This window comes from Aquarana catesbeiana, linkage group LG10 (genome assembly GCF_042186555.1).
Source record: "Aquarana catesbeiana isolate 2022-GZ linkage group LG10, ASM4218655v1, whole genome shotgun sequence".
Taxonomy (NCBI): Eukaryota; Metazoa; Chordata; class Amphibia; order Anura; family Ranidae; genus Aquarana; species Aquarana catesbeiana.
In genome coordinates, this window is record NC_133333.1 from 240,463,398 (window position 1) to 240,484,628 (window position 21,231).

The 21,231-nt window shown below is 41.1% G+C and overlaps 1 protein-coding gene across 1 annotated transcript in view; it reads right to left on the bottom strand.

Moving 5' to 3' along the window:
• The window catches only part of ATP12A (ATPase H+/K+ transporting non-gastric alpha2 subunit), a 41,051-nt gene extending 25,640 nt beyond the window's left edge, over nt 1–15,411 (bottom strand). The window contains exons 1-10 of the mRNA XM_073603509.1: nt 15,141–15,411; nt 13,970–14,125; nt 10,902–10,961; nt 9,726–9,929; nt 9,449–9,562; nt 5,785–5,919; nt 4,375–4,492; nt 3,608–3,876; nt 2,104–2,302; nt 1,729–1,838 (exon numbers count right to left, since the gene is read on the bottom strand). Coding sequence (XP_073459610.1) covers nt 1,729–1,838; nt 2,104–2,302; nt 3,608–3,876; nt 4,375–4,492; nt 5,785–5,919; nt 9,449–9,562; nt 9,726–9,929; nt 10,902–10,961; nt 13,970–14,125; nt 15,141–15,152 — 1,377 coding nt within the window. The 5' untranslated portion in view covers nt 15,153–15,411. The remainder of the gene's footprint in view (nt 1–1,728; nt 1,839–2,103; nt 2,303–3,607; nt 3,877–4,374; nt 4,493–5,784; nt 5,920–9,448; nt 9,563–9,725; nt 9,930–10,901; nt 10,962–13,969; nt 14,126–15,140) is intronic.
• Nucleotides 15,412–21,231: the final 5,820 nt, after the last annotated feature.

A 21,231-nucleotide genomic window follows, 5' to 3' on the forward strand; every position in this document is an offset into this window, starting at 1 on the left:
AGCAAAGGGATAACGTGCAGCCACCGCCCTCAACGCACAAAAATTGTGAATTATGGCTACCATGGCAGGTGCAAAATGTACTTTAAAGCAGACCGTCAGTCATTTTTTCAACTTGCCATCTATTAAATCTTCTGCCCTTGTTGTTGTTTTAACTTTGGATAGTAAAACATTTTTTTTTTCTGCCAGTAAATACCTTATACAGCCATCTTCCTGTTTCTTGTCTGGTCATTGGCCTAGAATTATGACATCATGCACAGCTCTCTCTCACTCTTGTGAGCGTTTGCCAGGAAGGGAGGGGAGGATGAGTCATAAGAGGGCCAATGAGAGCTGCAGAGCTGGAGGTGTGCCTCTGTGTGTCTGTGTAAATCCAGGAAATGAACAGACAGCAGCTTCAGCTGCCCACAGTTAAAGTGGATGCAGCCAGACTCAGTGGAGGGAGATTTCTGCAGCATATTTGGCAAGAACAGAATCACAGTATATATAAAATAATATGCAAAGTGGTCGGAGGGAAGCTTCAGAATGGCAAAGATGTTTTTATTACAAATTTTGTGAGCAGACTGCAGTTCCTCTATAAATGTGACTACAGCCAGTACTGAAAACCATTCAGGTTTGAGTGGCAGGCAGCTCATTTGATGAGCTCTGACCAATTACCATGGGGCAGGCCTCCCATATAAGCTGGGGTCACATACTGCCCAGGGGAATCTGATGGTGCAGGAGAAAAGGAGAATGGAGTTATAGGTAGCTGCAACAAGGCGTCCCCACGTGGGGGGGGGGGGGCACGCTGAGCGTGGAGGAGCTGCTAGGATCTATTCCTGGATAAAGATCTTCACCATGGAGTTGGTGTCGGGCTGCTGTGACCGGGGAACACAGGACTTGCACGCAGGAGGAGATCGGTGAAGGAGAAGCAACAGTAGGATCGTGGAGAGTAGATCAACGTTCTATGACCGGGGAACACAGAACTTGCCTTTTGGAGAAGGTCAGTGTGAAAGAAGCAAGAGGAAATTATGGAGAGTAGTGGAGAATTCTGTGGCTGGGGAACGCAGCGTTTGCAGTTATGGACTGGCTGGGAACAGTAGTCCGAATATTACCATGTGCTAGGCCGTCGGGGAGAAGTACCGCGTATCTCTAGCCTGGTAAAGCACTTTGGTAATATCTTCCAAGAGACTGTGTAGCTACCAAATTCACTGAGCCACTGGGGAGAGGTATTGCATGCCTCTGGCTTATTTATTTGCTAAAGCCTCACTATAGTAACAAAGTACAGCCAGCAAGCTGATCAGAGTGATCCCTTCTTGTTCTATTGGAAGTGAAGCAACAGTAATCTAACAGTTTTGCAGTAGAGGATTTGTACAAGAGCAGAGGAATTCAGAGGAGTGATATTCTGCAGGAGTCAGTGCAGAGGAGGAGGAGCAATAGTCTGCAGAGGAGATTTGCAGAGGAAATAGACTGTGAATGTTAGAGGTGCACCATTTCAAGGCTAAAGCTGCTAATCAATGTCTTACCAATGTGATGACAATTCTATAAGTGCATTGGGCATCCCATATCTTTCTTTACCCCAACCAAGTTGTATCCCGCAATAAACGCAACAAAACTTCGCAAATGACTGCTCATTGTCTCAAGTGATATATGGGGGTCTGGCAGCGGGGTGATTTGGCGGATTGTTTGTCAGTAGTGCTCACACCATGGCTACACTTCTATAGGATTAAACACAACGGTGAGTTCTATATATACCTTCATAATGGGCACATCTTCTTGTCCAGCCCTGAACTCAGCCCGGTTACATAGACTGACGATCTTACTTAGTGCTTTCCAGGTTTCGGATGTCTGTTCAAATGAATGATCTATACACACAAAAACATCCACATTATTTGTATAAAACAAGTTTTTATAGGCAAAGACCATATTAATATTTTCTACAATATATGATATATAAAAGTGGGAATTTTTTGGATTTACTAGTTGTGGGGATCATTTAGTGCTGTACCATATTGTTCCAATAGGTGTATAAGTGGTAACTGTCAATTTTTTTTCTAAGACAGGCTACAAAATGGAAGCAAATATAATAAAAGAAAAATGTGTTATTGGAAATAGAATATTCACACATACGTGATTGGGTTTCACTCGTGTCAGCTGAATGGATGTGGTTATCAAACCAGAGGTGAGCTACAGTCATTCTGTTCTGGGTCAGGGTTCCAGTTTTATCAGAGCAGATGATGGAAGTGGAGCCCAGAGTCTCTACCGCTTCCAGATTCTTCACCAGACAATTCTTCTTGGCCATGCGCTTTGCAGTCAGAGAGAGCGTTACCTGAGAGACAAAGAGAGTGCTTCTAAAATCTCTGTCCAGCTCTGAAATCCAATATTTAGAAAAGTCACACAACTTTAGAGTAAAGCCGTTATTTAGGCTCTGTTCTGAGTCTACCAGAATCACATGGCAATGGGAATCGCAATGGGGTTGATTTACTAAAACTGGTGCACTCAGAATCAGGTGCAGCTTTGCATGGTAGCCAATCAGCTTCTAAATTCAGATTGTTCAATTAAGCTTTGACAATAAAACCTAGAGGCTGATTGGTTTCAATGCAGAGCTGCACCACTTTTTGCAATTTCCAGTTTTAGTAAATAGCCCCTATTGTTTTCAATGGTACCCGTTCACATGCAACTCAGCACGATGTGATTTTGGAAAAGGTTCCAACACAATTTTGGCCCCAAAGATAATGCAAATCACTTCAAAGTAGCATCTAAGTAGCACTACATAATTGCACTGAAAGTCAGATCAATATCATATTGCAGCATTGTGAACCAATGCACTGGATCCATTATTGCCTGTTCAGCTAATATTACAGAACATCAATGACAGATTAAGAACCACCGACTCCTATGAGTTGCAGATTTCACTAACAGTTTACTGTAAGCATTAAAGTAGACCAGGGGTCACCAAATCTCACCCACTACAAGATTTTATATGGCCCACAGCTGGAGTCAGTGGCGTATACCCAATGTGGGTCCACTGTGCTCTCACAAAGGTCTTCTACCAGCCTTCCCTAATCCCAGTGCAGGTTCTCCACTGTGCTGTCATCTCTGCCGGTGGTTGCTATAACCATTGGCACCCTAGCAACCAATCACATGCTTGCCTCTGCATTCACAGGAGGACAGAACTTTCCATGCAAGCTACATCTCTTCCTGGCTCTGACCCTGCTGCTACAACTACACTATAGTGTAAGGTAAGAGAGGAATTCTGATGGGGGACTCAGATGTAAGAGGGGGTGCAGATGTAAGGGGGACTCTCATGAGGTTTTACTGAAGTTCTGAATCATATGCGGATTACAAAAAAAAAGCTCCAGGTAAAGCGTATCTATTTATTTAAATTTTATTAATTCTTTAATAAAACTGATATTTTTCGGTTGCAAATATTTGTAAAATACATGATGTGGCTCTTGTACCTGAAATGTATGGAGACACCTGGTCAAGAGAAAACAGACTTGCAAGGGGCATCACAGTGCCTAGCTTTGCTCAGCCCACTGATCTGATTCTAGTATATATACACATACATACACATACACATATATACATACACACACACAAACCACTCCTAGACAAAAGTACAGCTACTTACAGTCACAGTGGCCAGGAGACCTTCAGGCACATTGGCGACAATGATTCCAGTAAGGAAGATGATGGAGTTCAGAAAAGAGTATCCCATAGACATTGCAATGATAAAGAATAGAACACCAATAGACACGGCAAATCCCGCCACAATGTGAACAAAGTGTTCAATCTCCACAGCAATGGGAGTTTTCTCATTTCCCACTCCTGATGCCAATGAAGCAATCCGGCCAATAATTGTACGATCTCCAGTATTTATTACCAAACCTTTTGCTGTGCCTGAGGAAAAAAAATAAGAAATACATACTTTGTGATGATGTCCACAAACACTACATGGTGGCCATCCATACATGCAAAACCCAGCCACTGAACACAAAAAGGGGTAATGAGCACTGGTTTATGGGGAAACCAAGGATCGATCATCAGGCTCAATCCCAACTGTTTGCTCCATCTTCAGGAGTGTTTGGCCTGGAGATGCCAGGAAGGGTCTACATATGCAAGATTGGTGCCCAATCCACCAGAAACCGGCCAAGGAGGGTCTACATATATAAGACTAGTGCCCAAGTCACACAAAAATGGTCAGGGAGGATCTAGATATGAAACCTAAAACACCCCTGTTTGGGTACACGTTCTTTTTAGGTAGGGATCTTGAGAATAGAGGTGTAATGTCAGCAAGATGCTTGAGATTATAATAATTTCTCAATCACTTTCTCCAGGCTGATAGCTCTGGTGTCAAATCTCTAAACACGGTTTTACAGCCTCAGAGCTAGTCATTACCTTCCAGGCAGGTGGTGGAGTAGAAGGCGATGTTCTTAGTCTCTAGAGGATTTTCATGTGTGTATTCAGCAGATCGACTCTGGGGCTCTGACTCTCCTGTCAAAGAGGAATTGTCCACCTGAGACCAAAGATGAAGGAGAAATTTACTGACCCATACGGTTTAAGTTTACATTGGCAAATTAGGTCAGCTAGAACACTTCTGCTGTTAAAATGAACATACATATTCTTAACAAGCATTAAAATCCCTTTGAAACAAGCTCTCATTCACGTTTGAAGCTATAGACATAACAATGACATTTTCTTTTATGTTCATAATACAGACACTAAAAATCACAACTCGATGATGAGCAGATATTGTCAAGCTTCCAGCCTTCCAAGGTAAATGTCCGGCAGGAGTTCCTAGTCTATCAAAAACAAACTGAGACCCAATTTTAAGGCCTCTTCACAAAAGCGCCAATACCCCTACAGCATGGATGGGGAATTTGTTTATGTGGCTGAAGCCACTGCCTCATTCATGCTGTACATGTCTCAGCATCCTTGTAAATGAGGCCCTAAGCTTGGTACACACAATAGGTTTTTTTTTGTGCAACCCAGCATGCTGAATGAAAAAAAAAAAAAGAAAAATCTCTGTACTAACACGAGCAATGTTAGTACAGCGATCTCCCCCACTGTGCTAATGTATTATGACAGGGGTACCACCCCTCCGCCAGGACACACAGGTCAGCGCTCGCAGCCATTGGCTGTCAGCACTCTTTGGATGCCAATCGGATATGTGTTTTTCCAGCATGCCCGTTCAACCAGGAGCGGCATCTCCCTAGTTTGCATGTATGGTGCCAGTTTTTTTTTTTTTTTCAGGCCACATGATTAGATCCTGAGGCTCTACTTGCTTGAAAAAGGTTGGGCCACCCACCCACTTGTGACACTAGCGAATCAATATTCGCTATTGTCTTCCGACTTCTCCTCCTGGACAATTAGGCCGAAAGGAGAAGCTGAGGAAGCTGTGGCGCCATGACCGTGGATGGGTGAGTGCGGACCGGGGGGGGGGGGTGTTTGCCGAGCCCCCCCCCCCCCACCAACAAAAAAATAAATAAATTATAGCACCAGTTGCCACTGCGTTCAACAGAAGCTGGTTGTGAGACCAGCTTCTGTGGGACAGGGAGCTGTACACATGTCTGCTGGTTTCTACTGTACTGGCTGATTATGGCCGATATTTGGCCCATGTATACCTGACTTTAGAGTCCCTGTTGTAATATTTGATGATAAATTACTTCACAGTACATACAGTTAGTGAGGTCAGGAGTGGCTTTTTTTTTTTTTTAAAGCTCTTTTACGGTTTAAGAATATGTAAATAATTTAATGTTCATATTCTGGGCACAAGCGCATTTGGATATCCCACTGGTAGAAAATTACCTTGCAGCCCTGGGCAAAAGTAATCCTAAGGTCCGCTGGTATTCGATCTCCTCCTTTGATCTCCACCAAATCTCCTACTACAAGCTCTGTGGCCGGGATCTCCAGTTTAACTCCTTCTCGGGTGACAAAAGCTTGCTGCAAATATAAAAACACAAAAACACCTTAGTCAGGACACTAATGACAAACACAATTCTACATGATAAAAAGGTTAACAGAGTCTAAAGATGAATAAAATGTTTGTGTTCCATAGGTAATAGAACATGGAAAAAAAAATACAAAAAACGAGTTTGTTGTACCTAAAGTCAAGGTCTGATCATACAATGTGCACTAAGAAGGTCGCAGCAGGGCTGATACTACCCCAGAGATACTGGAGTTACTTGGGGGATTTTTCCAGGTATTGTACAAGAGCAGGCTATCTTATTCTGAGGAGTCCCTGGATGGATTCCTCAATACTATTACTCTACCAAGCATTTCAAATGATGAAAGGGTGGCTCTGGAAGGTGCATTAACATTGGATGAGTTAAGAAATGCGGTGTCTAATCTACCTAATAATAAAACACCAGGACCAGGTGGTCTTCGAGGGGAAATATATAAAAAGTATGGGGATCTATTGTTACCTGAACTGCTTGACGTTTTTAATTACGCCGTGGAGGTGGGTTCATTACCCCCCCTCTATGAATGAAGCAGTAATGACAGTTTTGTTGAAATCAGATAAGGACCCAAGTAGCCCTGATTCATATCGACCAATATCTTTGTTAACGTCAGATGTTAAGTTGTTGGCAAAGGTATTGGCGACTAGACTATCAAGATATATTTCAAAACTAATCCATTGTGATCAATCAGGCTTTATTCCTAATAGATCCACAGCAAATAATATCCAACGACTACTTCTAAACTTACAACTTACAACAGATAGTATGGGAAATAGAGCCATGTCGTCACTTAATGCAGCTAAAGCATTCAATAGCATAGAATGGGCCTTTTTGTGGAATTGCTTAAAACGGTATGGATTTGGTCCTAGATTTATTAAATGGATACAACTCTTGTATAACTCCCCAAGTGCAAGGTTACAGGTGAATGGATGTGTATCGGCCCCTTTTTCGCTGTCCAGACGGACGAGGCAGGGATGTTCTTTATGCCTGCTCCTTTTCGCTCTGGTCATTGAACCACTGGCAGAGGCTATTAATTCCTCTACAAATTTAGTGGGATTTCGTAGATCTACAGGTGAAGGTAAGGTAGCACTATATGCAGACGATACTTTGTTTCTGGGGGACACGGGCCCATCCTTGTCTGCCGCTATGTCCTTAATAGACCTGTATGGATCCTTTTTAGGATTCAACATCAATTGGGACAAATCTGTAGTGATGTATGTGGACCCTCGGTATGAGGGGCATCCACGCCAGACTCATCAGTTGGCTTTGGTTATATCATTTGAATATCTGGGAGTGGTAATTACACCTAATGTTACTGAATATACAGATAGGAATATACTCCCTCTTATAGCCAAATTTAGACAACAGAGTAAAACTTGGAGTAAATTTCCATTGTCCATGGTGGGGAGAGCGAACCTGGTTGAAGATGGTGTGGATGCCCCAGATGCTATATGTATTGCATAACTGTCCCATATGGTTGACGTTATGATTATTTAGAACTATTGACTCGGTTTTTAGGGGTTTTGTGTGGAAGGGGGGAAAACCCAGAATTAGATTAGAAATATTACAACAGCCCATAGATAGAGGGGGAATTGCGATACCAAATGCAAGATTATATTTTATTGCATCACAACTACAGCATTATCACAGACGGGAGGTAGTGGATATTGAAGACCCTACGCAGAAGAGAATAGCATCCCAATTCAAAAAATATCCTCTGGTTCAATTGATAGTAGCTCACCATTTTTATGAAAAGAGGGGGTTCCCTACTTTTAACTTGATCCATAGGATTTGGGAAGCAGTGCGAAATATCACTCAGCACAGCGGGTATACGAAACATATGCCCATATGGGATAACTTTTGTCCTCATGTATTACAAACTCAAAAGTTTAAAAATTAAATTACGGTATGAACACTCTGAAGTGTTAACAAAGGCAACCTCAACTACCTGTAGGAAACGAGGATTAATAAGAGATCTTTATTCCAACCTACAAATAGAGAACACTGAAAAACATAAAAATAGTTTTGTCCGGTGGCAAGACGATATAGAGGATCTAGATGAGATGGATTGGACACGAGCTCCGGAAACACTTCCTAAGATATCCCTTTTCGCCCTCTCAAAGGCTATCTCAGCTTTTTATTATACATAGGGCTCACTACACCCCACAAAAACTCCATGCTTGGGGAAAAAACACAACTTCTTTATGTCCGCGATGCTCTTTATTTAATGGTTCTCTTATCCACATGCTTTGGCGATGTCCAAAGCTCCATCGTTATTGGGAAAAAATATTCACAACTTTAAATATACTATGTCTTACTGAGATAACAGGGACGCCCAAACTCGCACTATTGGGAATAATACCTGATGGAGCATTACCTGTAGAGATGTACACTATGTGGACAAGATCCTTATATTTAGCATGTAAAGTCATCCTACAAAAATGGACATCTGCTGATCCTCCAATACATAAACAATGGGTTAAGAAAATTAACTATATACTTAAAAGAACTAAAGTATAAGCATACACCCTACGATGGTTTATCTAATAGAGAGGAGTAAAAGCAATGGAGATAGATGGGAGTAAGGAGCTGAGGCAGAAGGAAGTGGAGTAGATGGAGTAGATGAGAGGAAAAGAAAGATAAACGTGAAAAAAAGATAAGCTGAAGCTGCAGGGAGGAAGCTAACGTAGTCTAATGATGGATATATCAGGGGAGTTTAATTGGATGAGTGAATTGTATTTATGCTCCTATTATGTTTTGGTTATTATATGAAAATGCCACTTTAATACGAGAGGTGCAAGGTTTGCTTGGCCTATGTTTTTTTTTTTTTTTCCTTGTTTTGTTTTTTTGTTTTTTTACATTTTCTAAATACTAATTGATAATTTAGATATTTAGTAATTTTGTTGATATCGTCTTTTGTTTGTATAACTATAAAATAAAAATTATTTGATTAAAAAAAAAAGAAGGTCGCAGCAGTGGAACGTTTTATCAGGTTTACAAAGTTACACTGAATGATGGTTGCTGAAGTGATCATTTAAGCTGGTGCGCCCTGTCTCATTGGACTACATACAGCGCCAGGGGATGTTTAACTTCTGGGATGTGAAGATACTTTTTCTCTCTATATTTTGTTGCAGGTCTATTAGGTGATTCAACTTTTTTTTCAACTTTTTTTAAAACCAGATGTATACTTCACACAGTACAGCAGTGCTTATTCATTAATAAGAGTACACATGATCCTTGCAACTACAAAGTTCAGACATTATGACAGCAGCCATATTGTGCATGCTCTATATCAGGGGTAGGCAACCTGAGGCCCTCCAGCTGTTGCAGAACTACAAGTCCTATCATGCCTCTGGGAGTAATTGTAACTGCCAGCCTTGCAATGCCTCATGGGAAACAGCTGGAGGGCCCCAGGTTGCCTACCCCTGCTCTATAGTACTGCAGAGCAACATGAGCAAACTGCCCAAATGAAAAACAGCTTGTGATTCTCAGGCGGGTGCCATTTCACTCACCTGTGGGATCATCTTATTGAAACTGGCCATGATGTTGGTACTTTTAGATTCTTGGTAGTAAGCAAAACAGCCGGTGAGGATGACGACCACGGCCAACACAATGCCCAGGTACAGCTGTGTCAAAAAAGAACATTGGTCATAAATTTCAAATGTCAAATCTCTAAAATTCTCTAGGCCAGCAGAATTAAAATGAACAGTTATGTGTGTAAACTGGCATGGCTGAGCTCTGGCTTACTCTCCTCATAACTGCTATACAGCATTCCTGCATGATGCTTACATTGTCTCTGAGTGTCGCTGGATCTTGAGAGACCTGAACCGCATAAGCGATCCAGCAGAGAAGTGCCCCCGCCCATAGTAGAAGAGAGAAACCTCCAATCATCTGTTTCATAAACTTGACGATTTCAGGAGTTCCCTTGGGAGGAGTGAGTGCGTTGGGACCATCGCGAGCCAGAACCTCTGCAGCTTTTGCATTAGCGAGACCCTATGGAGGACAAACACAGGATTGAGCAACAGTCATTTCCACCATGTATCAATTAACGATAGCCCTTCCAGGAGACCCATTATTTATCTGGGTTTATGTAAAAGAACACAGGGACAGCAGAGAAGTGCATAAACTGACATGCCAGTTGGAAAAAATTGAAACTTCCTAAAGGTCAACTCTAGAGACACTTTCAAAGTAAAAACGTATAATTGTTGCACCTACACGCTATTTTGTAAACTAATTCACACACTTTAACCTGGCTCCACTGTGAAAAAGGAGTTCTGCAAGCCCCATTTCACTGCCCCATCTGCTATTCTTTGGGCTATACCACCATCCCACCGGTGACAAATACTGTCCTATGCATCCATCAAGCTTACAGAAAAGGCATTTCCACCACAAGTCTCATTACAGCCGTTAGCTGTTGTGAATCAGTAGGAAAAGTAATTTGCTTACACTACCTTAATTGAAAAATGGTTAATTGGCTCAATGTCTTTCCCTGTGCATATTATCTCAAAGAACAACTAGGCGCTAACCCTGATCTATTAAGATAGGAGGTGAGAGCAGGCAGGGGCGGCCTAGAACTCTACATAACCAGTTCTGTTAATGGTGACCAGCTATGTGTCTGCACCTCCCACTCTGAACAGTGTGTACTCGGTGATAACCATCTGTAGAGCCTGGATTACTCCATCCCTCTCTACATAATCCTGTGTCTGATAGAAGTGACCAGACTGCAGAATTCCCAGCACATTGCCAAGTACCGATTAACCATTACCATATCCGGTGTGGAGGGAACATTCCAGGTAATGGCGATTTCATGCTCTTGATTTTATCTTGGAGGAGGTAGAGCATTGATGTGGCACGTAGCAGGCGCATGTCTCCATAGGGCACAATATGAAGGAACTTGACACATGCTGGTATCAACTTGTTAACTTTTATGGCAAGCTGGATTATAAAAGTTATTCTGTTACTCACTTTGAGAAGACTTGTTTCATATTTTGTTTCCAGATCTTCAACAGAAAGTTTATGATCATCCTGAAAAACAATAATGCAATAAAATGAGTACTAAACGAAATCACAATAGCAGCCATCCATTTTCACAGAAAAAACTGAAATAATGTTTTGTTGATATTTTGTAGAGGATCAACAGATTCTCGTCTTGTCAGCACCCAGCGCTGCATCTCAACAATGGTGTAAAAATGAATTTGGGTCACGGCCAATGTTACTGGAAATCTGTTACCAGCAGAAAAGAATGTAAGCATGTAGTAGTTCACCAATGAGAGACAATATGATGTCTGTAATGACTAGACAACTTCCTCAAACGCAATACAAAATTCCTTTCTGGATACAGCCATTTTGGAGCTCCCAACACCACTCTGCTGATCACTTGACAAAGCATTGGAAGCATAAAAGATGTGAATTCTTTGCCCACCTAAGAGGGTGACTGGAGTCTCTTATTTGACAATCTCCTAGTCAGAGCCTTCTTTAATACTGATTGGACCCTGGGCAAAAATGTTCTTGGCGCCCACCCCCCCCCACCCCCAATGCAATTTCACTCTCCACCTGCTCTGAGACATACAATAAATAGCAGCTAGACTTAAAATAAGTTTATTGTATCAGATCAGGCAGCAATTGCGATTGGTTGCCAACGGTTACAGCATATCATTACTGTTTACTGACTAGTTGCTAGAGGTTACAGCACACATTATGGCTCACTGATTAGTTGCTAGAGGTTACAGCAAATGATTTCTGCTTGTTAATTGGTTGCTAGAGATTACTGTACAGTATTACTGCTCACTGATTGGTTGCTAGAGGTTACAGCACATCATCTCCTCACTGCAGGGGGGCATGATATACATATGAATGCCGCCTTTATTTACATATCTATGCCACCGGCCACAGCTATTTACTTATGAATGCCGGTTATTTATATGTAAACACAGGGTCTGCAGGTGAGTCATCTGTACACAACAATAAGGCAGAGCTGGGCAGCATTAGTACTAGCACTTCACACTGAGATATTGGGACACCGCACAGGACTAAAACTTCAAAGGACAAGGGAATTTAAACTGGGATAGTTGGCAAGTATGAGGCAGCTGCCCCTTTTGCCCTGCCTTAAAGACGGCCCTGCTCCTAGTGTAGCCCCTATTGAATGAACCCCTTGAGAAAGTTCCCCAAGTTACACAATTGATATTTTTCCTCCTCTTAGCGGCCAAGCTCACCATCGCCAAACGCTGGAGGAAGAAGACTTATGTCCCCACCTCTGAGGTATGGCAGAAGGTCACATGAATTATTACTCATAAGAAGCTTACTAGCATTTTAAAAATTTAAAAAGGTCTGGAGGCTACTTGCATGCACATTGAACTATCATTTTCGTTGTGTCTTGGGTAATCTAGCTTTTGATTGGTACTGCCCGTGGGATCTCTCTCCCCCTTCCAGCTTTCTCCTTTCTTGTTCTTTTGCCTCCCCCCCCCCACCCTTCCCTTTTAAAAAAAAAAAAACACTATATTGATGGTTATATGACCTAGTGACGTGGGCATTGAATCTTAGATCATACATGATCTCCTTGGAGAAATGTCTGTTGCTTTTTTGGGACATGAGAGCACCCGGGGGGAATAGAGGAGTGGCGTAACCCCGAGCTTCTATTGTTAATGTTTTGATGAACTTTGTTTCGGACCTTCAAACCAGGATCTGTCAATAATTTTTCATGTCTGTATAACTTTTTCTACATTTATTAAAACATATTGAAAGGAAAAAAGACATGAATTCAACACAATTTCCGTCATAATTTCCCTTTGGGATCAATAAAGTATTCTGAAATTGAATCAGATCTACAGTACTGGAATCTTGCATGTGACAGATTCACTATAATCCGTAGCAAAACGGTAAGGAAAAAAATCATCTGATAGGTATCTGGGAAATGCAAAGTATCTTAGTGATGAAAAGGTAAACTCGCAATTCTGCCAATTTCTTCAACATCCAAATTAAAGAAAACACTATATAGCAGCCACTTTATCAGAGAGACAATGGAGTCTTTTCATCACGGGGCCACTTAACACCCAATAATGTAAACAGGCTGGGCTTGATAGAGAGCCACTCAGACATACCTCGTCATCTACTGAAAAGCATAGCTGAATCTACTGTGCTGAGGTGTACAGTATACAGGGGAAAAAAAAGGCTACAACACAAAATGTTCCCAGAACGCAAAGCTTGAAACGCTGGTTGTGATTAGATCACGAGGAAAGGATCTGCTATTATTAGATGTCAATCACAGCATTGGGAATTATAAAGGGAAATCTTCATATGACTAATATATACTTACAACGCATAGAAGGCTTTACCCCTCCTTGTGCCTTAATATAAGCTGTATGCATATGTAACTGATATGCAGATGAGACAAAGTCTTTCGACATGTTAATTAAAGCATGTTTGCTTCCACAATGCAAATCTTTAATCCCAGTGGGAAGCATAATCACTATGTTGTATTGCTTCCTGCCTATTGTGCTTTGGATTATACAAGAATATATAATCACATCAGAAATATAATTGGTTGATGGCATGTTCTCCTAATTAATATGGGGTGGTACTTATTAGGGATGCTGGGAGTTGTAGTTGGACATGATGGACTTGTGTCTTGTTTTGTGGCCGGCGTTCAAAATATTCCTAGCCTAAAATGCGATTCTTCTGCGTTCAGGAGAGGTTAAACCGCCCCTAACCACAGCAGCTATTAAACGACCCTAAAAGCCTATGTGTACACGGACCATAGGCTTTTATGGAGTTTAGCGTTTAGGGGCTTGGGCAAAAAAAAAACGCCAAAAGCTCCTAAACTCAAGTTTAGGGGCTGCTAGTGTACATGGAGCCTTACACTGCCTGCTAGGTAACAGCGATTGCATGTTTCCACAGCAGATTTTAATTCTTTTTTTTTTTTTTTTTCAGAAAAGTGTTTTCTACTAGAATTAAAATAAAACATAATACACAGTACAAGAACTTTGAGAATATAAAATAGAAAGTAGCAAAATCAAGAAGCTCAGAGAATTCCTCACCAGATCTAGTTCTTGTTTAAGATCTTCAACTTTTTTGCCCTTCTTCTTCTTCTTTTTGTTCTTTAAGTTCTGATGATTGTCTTCTCCATTCACCTTTTCTGGTAGGTCTGCATCCTTTGTATCATTAATATCCACAGTGTACGCATCAGGATTTTGCTGCAAAATAAAGAGGCAGAAAATGATTGGACTGACAGCCATGTTAGTCCATCAATAAAGTGATGCAGGTCGCAGGTGAGACGGCTGCTCGGTAGTCCAGGCAGGTCCTCGGATCACACCCGACGGATCAAAGCACAACCTAGCAATGGTTCCAGATTGCTATCCTGGCTTCCTTACACATGCTATTACATTTACCTATACATTTCAATAATAACTAGTCGGGGGGGGGGGGTTAAGAAACAATCTGCAACAAAAACTGAAGTGTCATTTAATTGTATATAATAGGAATAATTTGTTTCCGAAAATATAAACTAAAAAACACCGAACTGTACTGCATGGGCACATTTCTTCAGTATTACTGTATCACAGCTGGGACAAAAAAAAACAAAAAAACTTTTGCTTAATTTATATATAATAATCATAATCTATGTAGCCTTGCTATTCAATGACAGTTATCCCACAGAAATCCTCTGCAATACCAAGGATAGGTGGTGTGGCCGAGTACATTACAAACAAAACCTTCATTCACGGTGTAATAATGATAATCAACTCTACCAATGTAAATACCAACTAACTAGATGTGCTATGCTAAAACAAGACCAACATTCTGTGCCCGGGTCACCTACCATCAAAGCTAGCAAAGCAGCTGATATTAAAGTTTGTTGATACCAAAAGTATATAAACACAATGAAATTAAAAAAAAGTGCAGCGCTTAAAAATTAAATCATAAAGATAATCACCTGCAGCAGCAAACTAAATAAATCATAGATGGGATACTTATATTCTGCAAGCTACATCAGCCATAAGAAGAAGATGCATGCTGCGCTATTTTACACGGTTTGGAAACGGATAGCGGTCACCAAAGACAGAATTTTAAATGTGCGTTAACAATACTTTTTTTTTTTTATTATTATTTAAAAAGGAGATTTGTCTGAATTTCTTGCATTGATAACAAAAGAAGAGACACATCAGAATGACAGGTGCCTCTGATCTTGTGAATTGGGTTATAACGTACCTCGCTACCCATTCTTTAACAGTTGCAGGTGCAGAAATCTGTTGCTCTGGAACAAAAGAAAATAAAAATACAAAGACTGCAGAAGAGCAAAAAAAAAAGCTAAACCAGTAAAGGGATGTCCTCACGGGATCTTCTAGATGCAAGAGCTTTAGAGGTTGTGGCTGTCCCAACAAGAGCCAATGTTAGCTGCAGTCTTCCCCACACACTGACATCCTGACTCAGGACAGGAAAGCTTTCAAAAGCCCTGTGCCCGAGCATCAGTCTGCTGGTCCTATTTCTACCTCCGAGATACCTGCAGCTCCTCCCCAGAGATGGGACTACCTCCCCCGCCCACAATCCTCACCTGGCCAGGTGGAAAAATACTGCACAAACAGCTTTGTGGAATCTGTGCTCGGTTACAGTGTCATCTCCTCCTCACACATCATATCATCCTGTAATGACAGAACTTCAGTGGTTGAACAAGGAAACACAACTGGTCTATACTTACCTGTAAAGGAATGAAAGCTCATATACCTCCACACTTCTCTCCAGCAATACCATGTTCTCCAGACATTCTCACCACCGGCCTTATCACTATGAAAACAACTAAAAATCCCAACTACTAGTCCCCCAAACAAGGTTATCTGACACTAGAGACGCAAGAATCATCACCCATTCCATGCCTATGGGTGCCCTATGACTGGCGCAGACATGCAGAAAATGCCAGGTAGTCAACATGTGCCCTTCTTCAAAATCCATTGCTGCCCCACTGAGACCCGTCAAGACCTCCTGTGTAGCTTACCCAATGTGGGCTTACAACACTTTACCTCTTCACCGATTTCTACAGCAACACAAGAGAGTAATCAAACACCTCACTGCATAAATGTTGAAAGTCCTCTATGTTCCTTAAGGATGAGGGTGGGAGGTCTTGATAAGAAGCAATCTATTATATGCACCAAGTCATTCTACTCCCAACGCTGAATGCAGGGCAATAAAAATCATGCAAATGCTATATAGAAAAAGGAAAGATTGTAATGAAAAATACCGTAGATCTTATGTGCAAAATTTAACAGAACGAGAGGGTTTGTTGCAAAAAAACAAAACAAAAAAATAATAATAATTATATATACACACACTACATTATATATATCAGTAGTAGGAATATCATACCATGGTAGCCATTAATGCAGAAAGACTGGAGTTTAAGTGATAACCATTATTTGCCAACTTAAGTTTTTAAAGATGAAAGCTTTCAGCATAACTTGGATCCCTTCAAAGAATAAAATTATATTAAACCTGAAGAAGTTATCCCAAAAGCTTTCAACTTTATTAGCTTAAAATGGTTGTAAACCCTTTACAACCACTTTTTACTACGGGCAAGCCTATAATTAGGCTTACCTGTAGCTACCCTGGATATCTCCTAAACCTGCACGGTTTAGGAGATATCCCTTGTATTTGCCGACGTCATCGGCACATGCGCGGTAATGGCACAAGTCAGACTGTGCCGTTACCGGCGGCTCTGGCGCGCATGCGCGGGAGTGACGTCATCGCGGCTTTGGCCAATCACAGCGCTGGAGCCGCGATACCCGGAAGTAACCCCCAGGAGAGATGTCGCCCGCCAGAGCGGTGAACGAGGACCGCTGCGGGGGCTTCGATCTAAGGTAAGTAATTCATAATGAGCTAGTATGCTATGCATACTAGCTCATTATGCCTTTGTCTTGCAGGTTTGTTTTTTTTTTTTTTTAATCTTTTTTTAGGGTTTACAACCACTTTAAGTTAGCCTTTAAAAGGTATCACTTAAACTCCAATCAATGACTACCATGGTAATACTCTTACTACTGAGATACATAACTTACTGCTGATTTTATATTCGTAATATTATTTTATAAAATTTATGAATATATATATAAGAATTACAAGTTGATCCCACATCTAAAGTACCTATCAGAAGCACAAAAAGAGATGATGCTGCTGTTACCTCCAGGTGACAGGCGGGGGAGCTACAGGACAACACTCACAGATATAAAAGCTATAGAAAGTTGTACTCTTAAAACAAAAAAGTTTAACTTTTGTGCAGATTATCCAGTAGCACAACAGTTTGATGATATAGTTTGTGAGCTATTCCACAAATCCCCGTATCCCCAATTCTTCCTAAAATACTTAAAATTTAGATTTCTGGGATGTGTCCTCATCTGTCACTTTCCCGATAACAGTAAAAGCATTGCCTGTCTGAGCACACTCTTCATGGTGGCCCAATTATTAAAGTGGTGCAAGAATACAGAGCAGGTGATGGGTTCTTATCTAGGTTATTTCCAGAAAAAAAAAAACACACCATGGGAGGGAGGAGGGGGGGGGGGGGGGGGGGGTTGCCTACAAATGTTCATTCAGGTGACAAATCATAGAACATGCTGAATGTTCACAAGCATTGGAGGTGTCATCAAATACAAAAATACGACTAAAGGTAAATCACCGGATACCAGCTGGTCTCTTCTACGTTTGCCCGTCTCTCTTTAGATCACTCGTCATCACAAGTCACAAGTAGATTGGCCTAGGTTAGATTGTTTGATTCGTAGGTTGTCTGTCAAACCCATAGTGAGATTTGTAAATAGTGACCTTTAACCCAAACCCCACTGGCGTCAATTGGGGGGAGGGGGTGATAATTGAACATTTCTGGCAATTTTCAAGGCTAATAGGTAAGGGACTGTCAAACAAGTGGCCTGGGGAAGGCGGAACTGCCATGGGGAAAATGTTCCAATGCAAATACAAAAAAAAAAAAAAATCAGCAGAGACGTCTTGCTTCATGTGACTTTGAGGGCAATATGGGAAAACATTATTAAAGAAAAAAAAAAAAGTAATAATAACTGTAAGTGCAAATACAGTGCACGCAGAGTAATCACAACTATTGTGTCATTAGGCCATAGGAAAATCAGATAGTTCAAAAGGTTAAAAGAAACGGCAAGGCAACGGCGGCTGCTGTCCTCAGAGAGCTGGCTCTGTGTATAGGGAGACAAAAGGGAGTACACAGGAAGCGCCACCTAAGTGCAGTTTTAATACTGCACTTAGGTGGCGCTTCCTGTGTTCTCCCTTTTGGGAAAACATGGTTGCTTTCTAATGCATGCTTTGGAGATGACTTTATGACCGGTTCGCACAGAAACACACGTTCCCGTACAATTCCACGATTTCCCATGCGGTACAATTTTGACAGTTTATTCAGTTGCAAATCTCAATGGAATGTGGAAAAAGTAGTGAAAGCACCACTTTTTCAAAAAGCACCACACCAGGACACACCACATGGTACTGCAATACCAATGTGATTAGGTGCTTGCAAACACGCTGCATTTGCCATTGACAATACATTGGTAGCCGCATCCAGATCGCAAGGGCATCACGTTCACCTGTGATCACGGAACGCATCTTTGCTGCACTGCATTTTGGTGTGAACTGGCCTTAAATCTCTATGTAGGATTCTGGAACAGGACAATTCTCATGGACAGTGTCAGGGACATCATTTTCTGGCATCACATATTTTTCATGTGTAATACTTTTTTTTATTATTTTACAGTATTGTTCAGCAGTTATGCAGCAGCACCCCAATCTGATTCATTTTTATAGATAGAAAAAAAATTTGGTTTTAGGTCATTTTTGACACATCTCCTGATTTTATTTCTTTATCCAGAAGTATTATGCATGAATTGACCAGTGGGAGTAGCAGCAAATAACAAATACAGTTCCTTGAAAAAGTATTCATACACCTTCCACATTTTGTCATGTTACAACCAAAAAAGTAAATGTATTTTATCGGGATTTTATGTGATAGACCAACACAAAGTGGCACATAATTGTGAAGTGGAAGGAAAATGATAAATGGTTTTCCAATTTTTTTCCAAATAAATATGTGAAAAGTTTGGCGTACTTTTGTATTCAGCCCTCCTGATTCAATACTTTACATTTTAAGAAAAAAAGTTCAGTTTTGGTCTCATCTGACCAGAGCACCTTCTTCCACATGTTTGCTGTGTCCCCCACATGTCTTCTCACAAACTGCAAACAGGACTTCTTATGGCTTTCTTTAAACAATGTCTTTCTTCTTGTCACTTTTCCATAATGGCCAGATTTGTGGAGAACACGACTAATAGTTGTCCTGTGGACAGATTCTCCCACCTGAGCTGTGGATCTCTGCAGCTCCTCCAGAGTTACCATGGACCGCTTGGCTGCTTCTCTGATGAATGCTCTCCTTGCCCGGCCTGTCAGTTTAGGTGGATGGCCATGTCTTGGTAGGTTTGCAGTTGTGCCATACTCTTTCCATTTTTGGATGATGGATTGAACAGAGCTCCGTGAGATGTTCAAAGCTTGGGATATTTTTTTTCTAACCTAACCCTGCTTTAAACTTCTCCACAACTTTATCCCTGACCTGTCTGGTGTGTTCCTTGGCCTTCATGATGCGGTTTGTTCACTAAGGTTCTCTAACAAACCTCTGAGGGCTTCACAGAACAGCTGTATTTATACTAAGATTAAATTATACACAGGTGGACTCTATTTACTAATTAGGTGACTTCTGAAGGCAATTGGTTCCACTAGATTTTAGTTAGGGGTATCAGAGTAAAGGGGGCTGAATACAAATGCATGCCACACTTTTCAGATATTTATATTTATTTGGAAAACATTTTGAAAAACATTTATTATTTTCCTCCCACTTCACAATTATGTGCCACTTTGTGTTGGTCTATCACATAAAATCCCAATAAAACACATTTACTTTTTTGGTTGTAACATGACAAAATGTGGAAAATGTCAAGGGGTATGAATACTTTTTCAAGGCACTGTATATATGTATGCAAGCTATAGAAAATTGTACTCTTAAAACAAAGTTTACTCCCCTAACTTTGTGCAGATTGGCCAGTGACAATGTGCGCTATTCCACAAATCCCCCCAAATTCCTGTATCCCCCTATTCCTCCTAAAATATTCAAAATATAAATTTGCCTAGCTGTAAACTAGTCCAACTGCATAGGTTGCAGGTCCTGCCATTTTGTACCCACCGCCTGGTGAAAAGTCACCAGGCGGTGGCAGCCACTTCTTCTGTCTACTCCTTGGCCTGGTCCTGCCCACACACCTCCTCCTGGTTCCTCTTTCTCACCCCCCCCCCCCACACACACACCCCACCCCACAAAAGTCTCCATCTGCAGTTTTAAATTGAAAGTCCAGTCTAATCTTAACAAAAAAATGACAACTTCAAAAACCTCATCTTGCCTCCTACTAAATACCTTGGACTGTCTACTTTCCAAAAAGGAGTAATTTGGGGGAATTTGTACAGTTCTGACATTTATTGGGCCTCAAGAAATGAGACATCATTACATGCGGATTGGTAATCAATTTTCAGATACAGCGGGGAAAATAAGTATTGAACACCATTTTTCTAGGTGAATATATCGCTAAAGGTACTATTGACATGAAACTTTCACCACGTCGGTAATAACCCATGCAATCCATACATACAAATAAAAAAAAAGTTCAGAAATGAGGTTATGTGTAATAAAATGGAATGACACAGGGAAAAGGTATTGAACACGGTAACTGAAATGTATTTAATACTTTGTACAAAATCCTCTGTTGGTAATGACAGCTTCAAGACGCCCCCTGTATGGAGAAACTGCATTGCTCAGGGGTGATTTTTGGCCCGTTATTCCACACAGTCTTCAAATCTTGTAGGTTCCCTGAGCCGCTTCTATGAACTCTGATCTTTAGTTCTTTTCATAGATTTTCTATTGGATTCAAGTCAAGGTGATTGGCTGGGCCATTCTAGGAGGTTTTTTTTTTCTTTCTTTGAAACCATATGAGAGTTTCCTTGGCTTTGTGTTTGGGATCATTGTCTTGCTTAAATGCCCGCCCTCATTTCGTCTTCATCATCCTGGTAGATGGCAGATTTTTATCAAGAATGCCATTAGTATGTTTTGTAACAATAAGGTTGCGAAGGTCATGAGAAAGCCCTTTGCTTTTACCCATCATGAGATGTTTCTTGTGTGACACCTTGGTAATGAGACATCTTCTTATAGGCCATTAGTTGAGACTGAACCAGCTGATATTAATTTGCACTAACAATGGCAGGATTGCTTTCT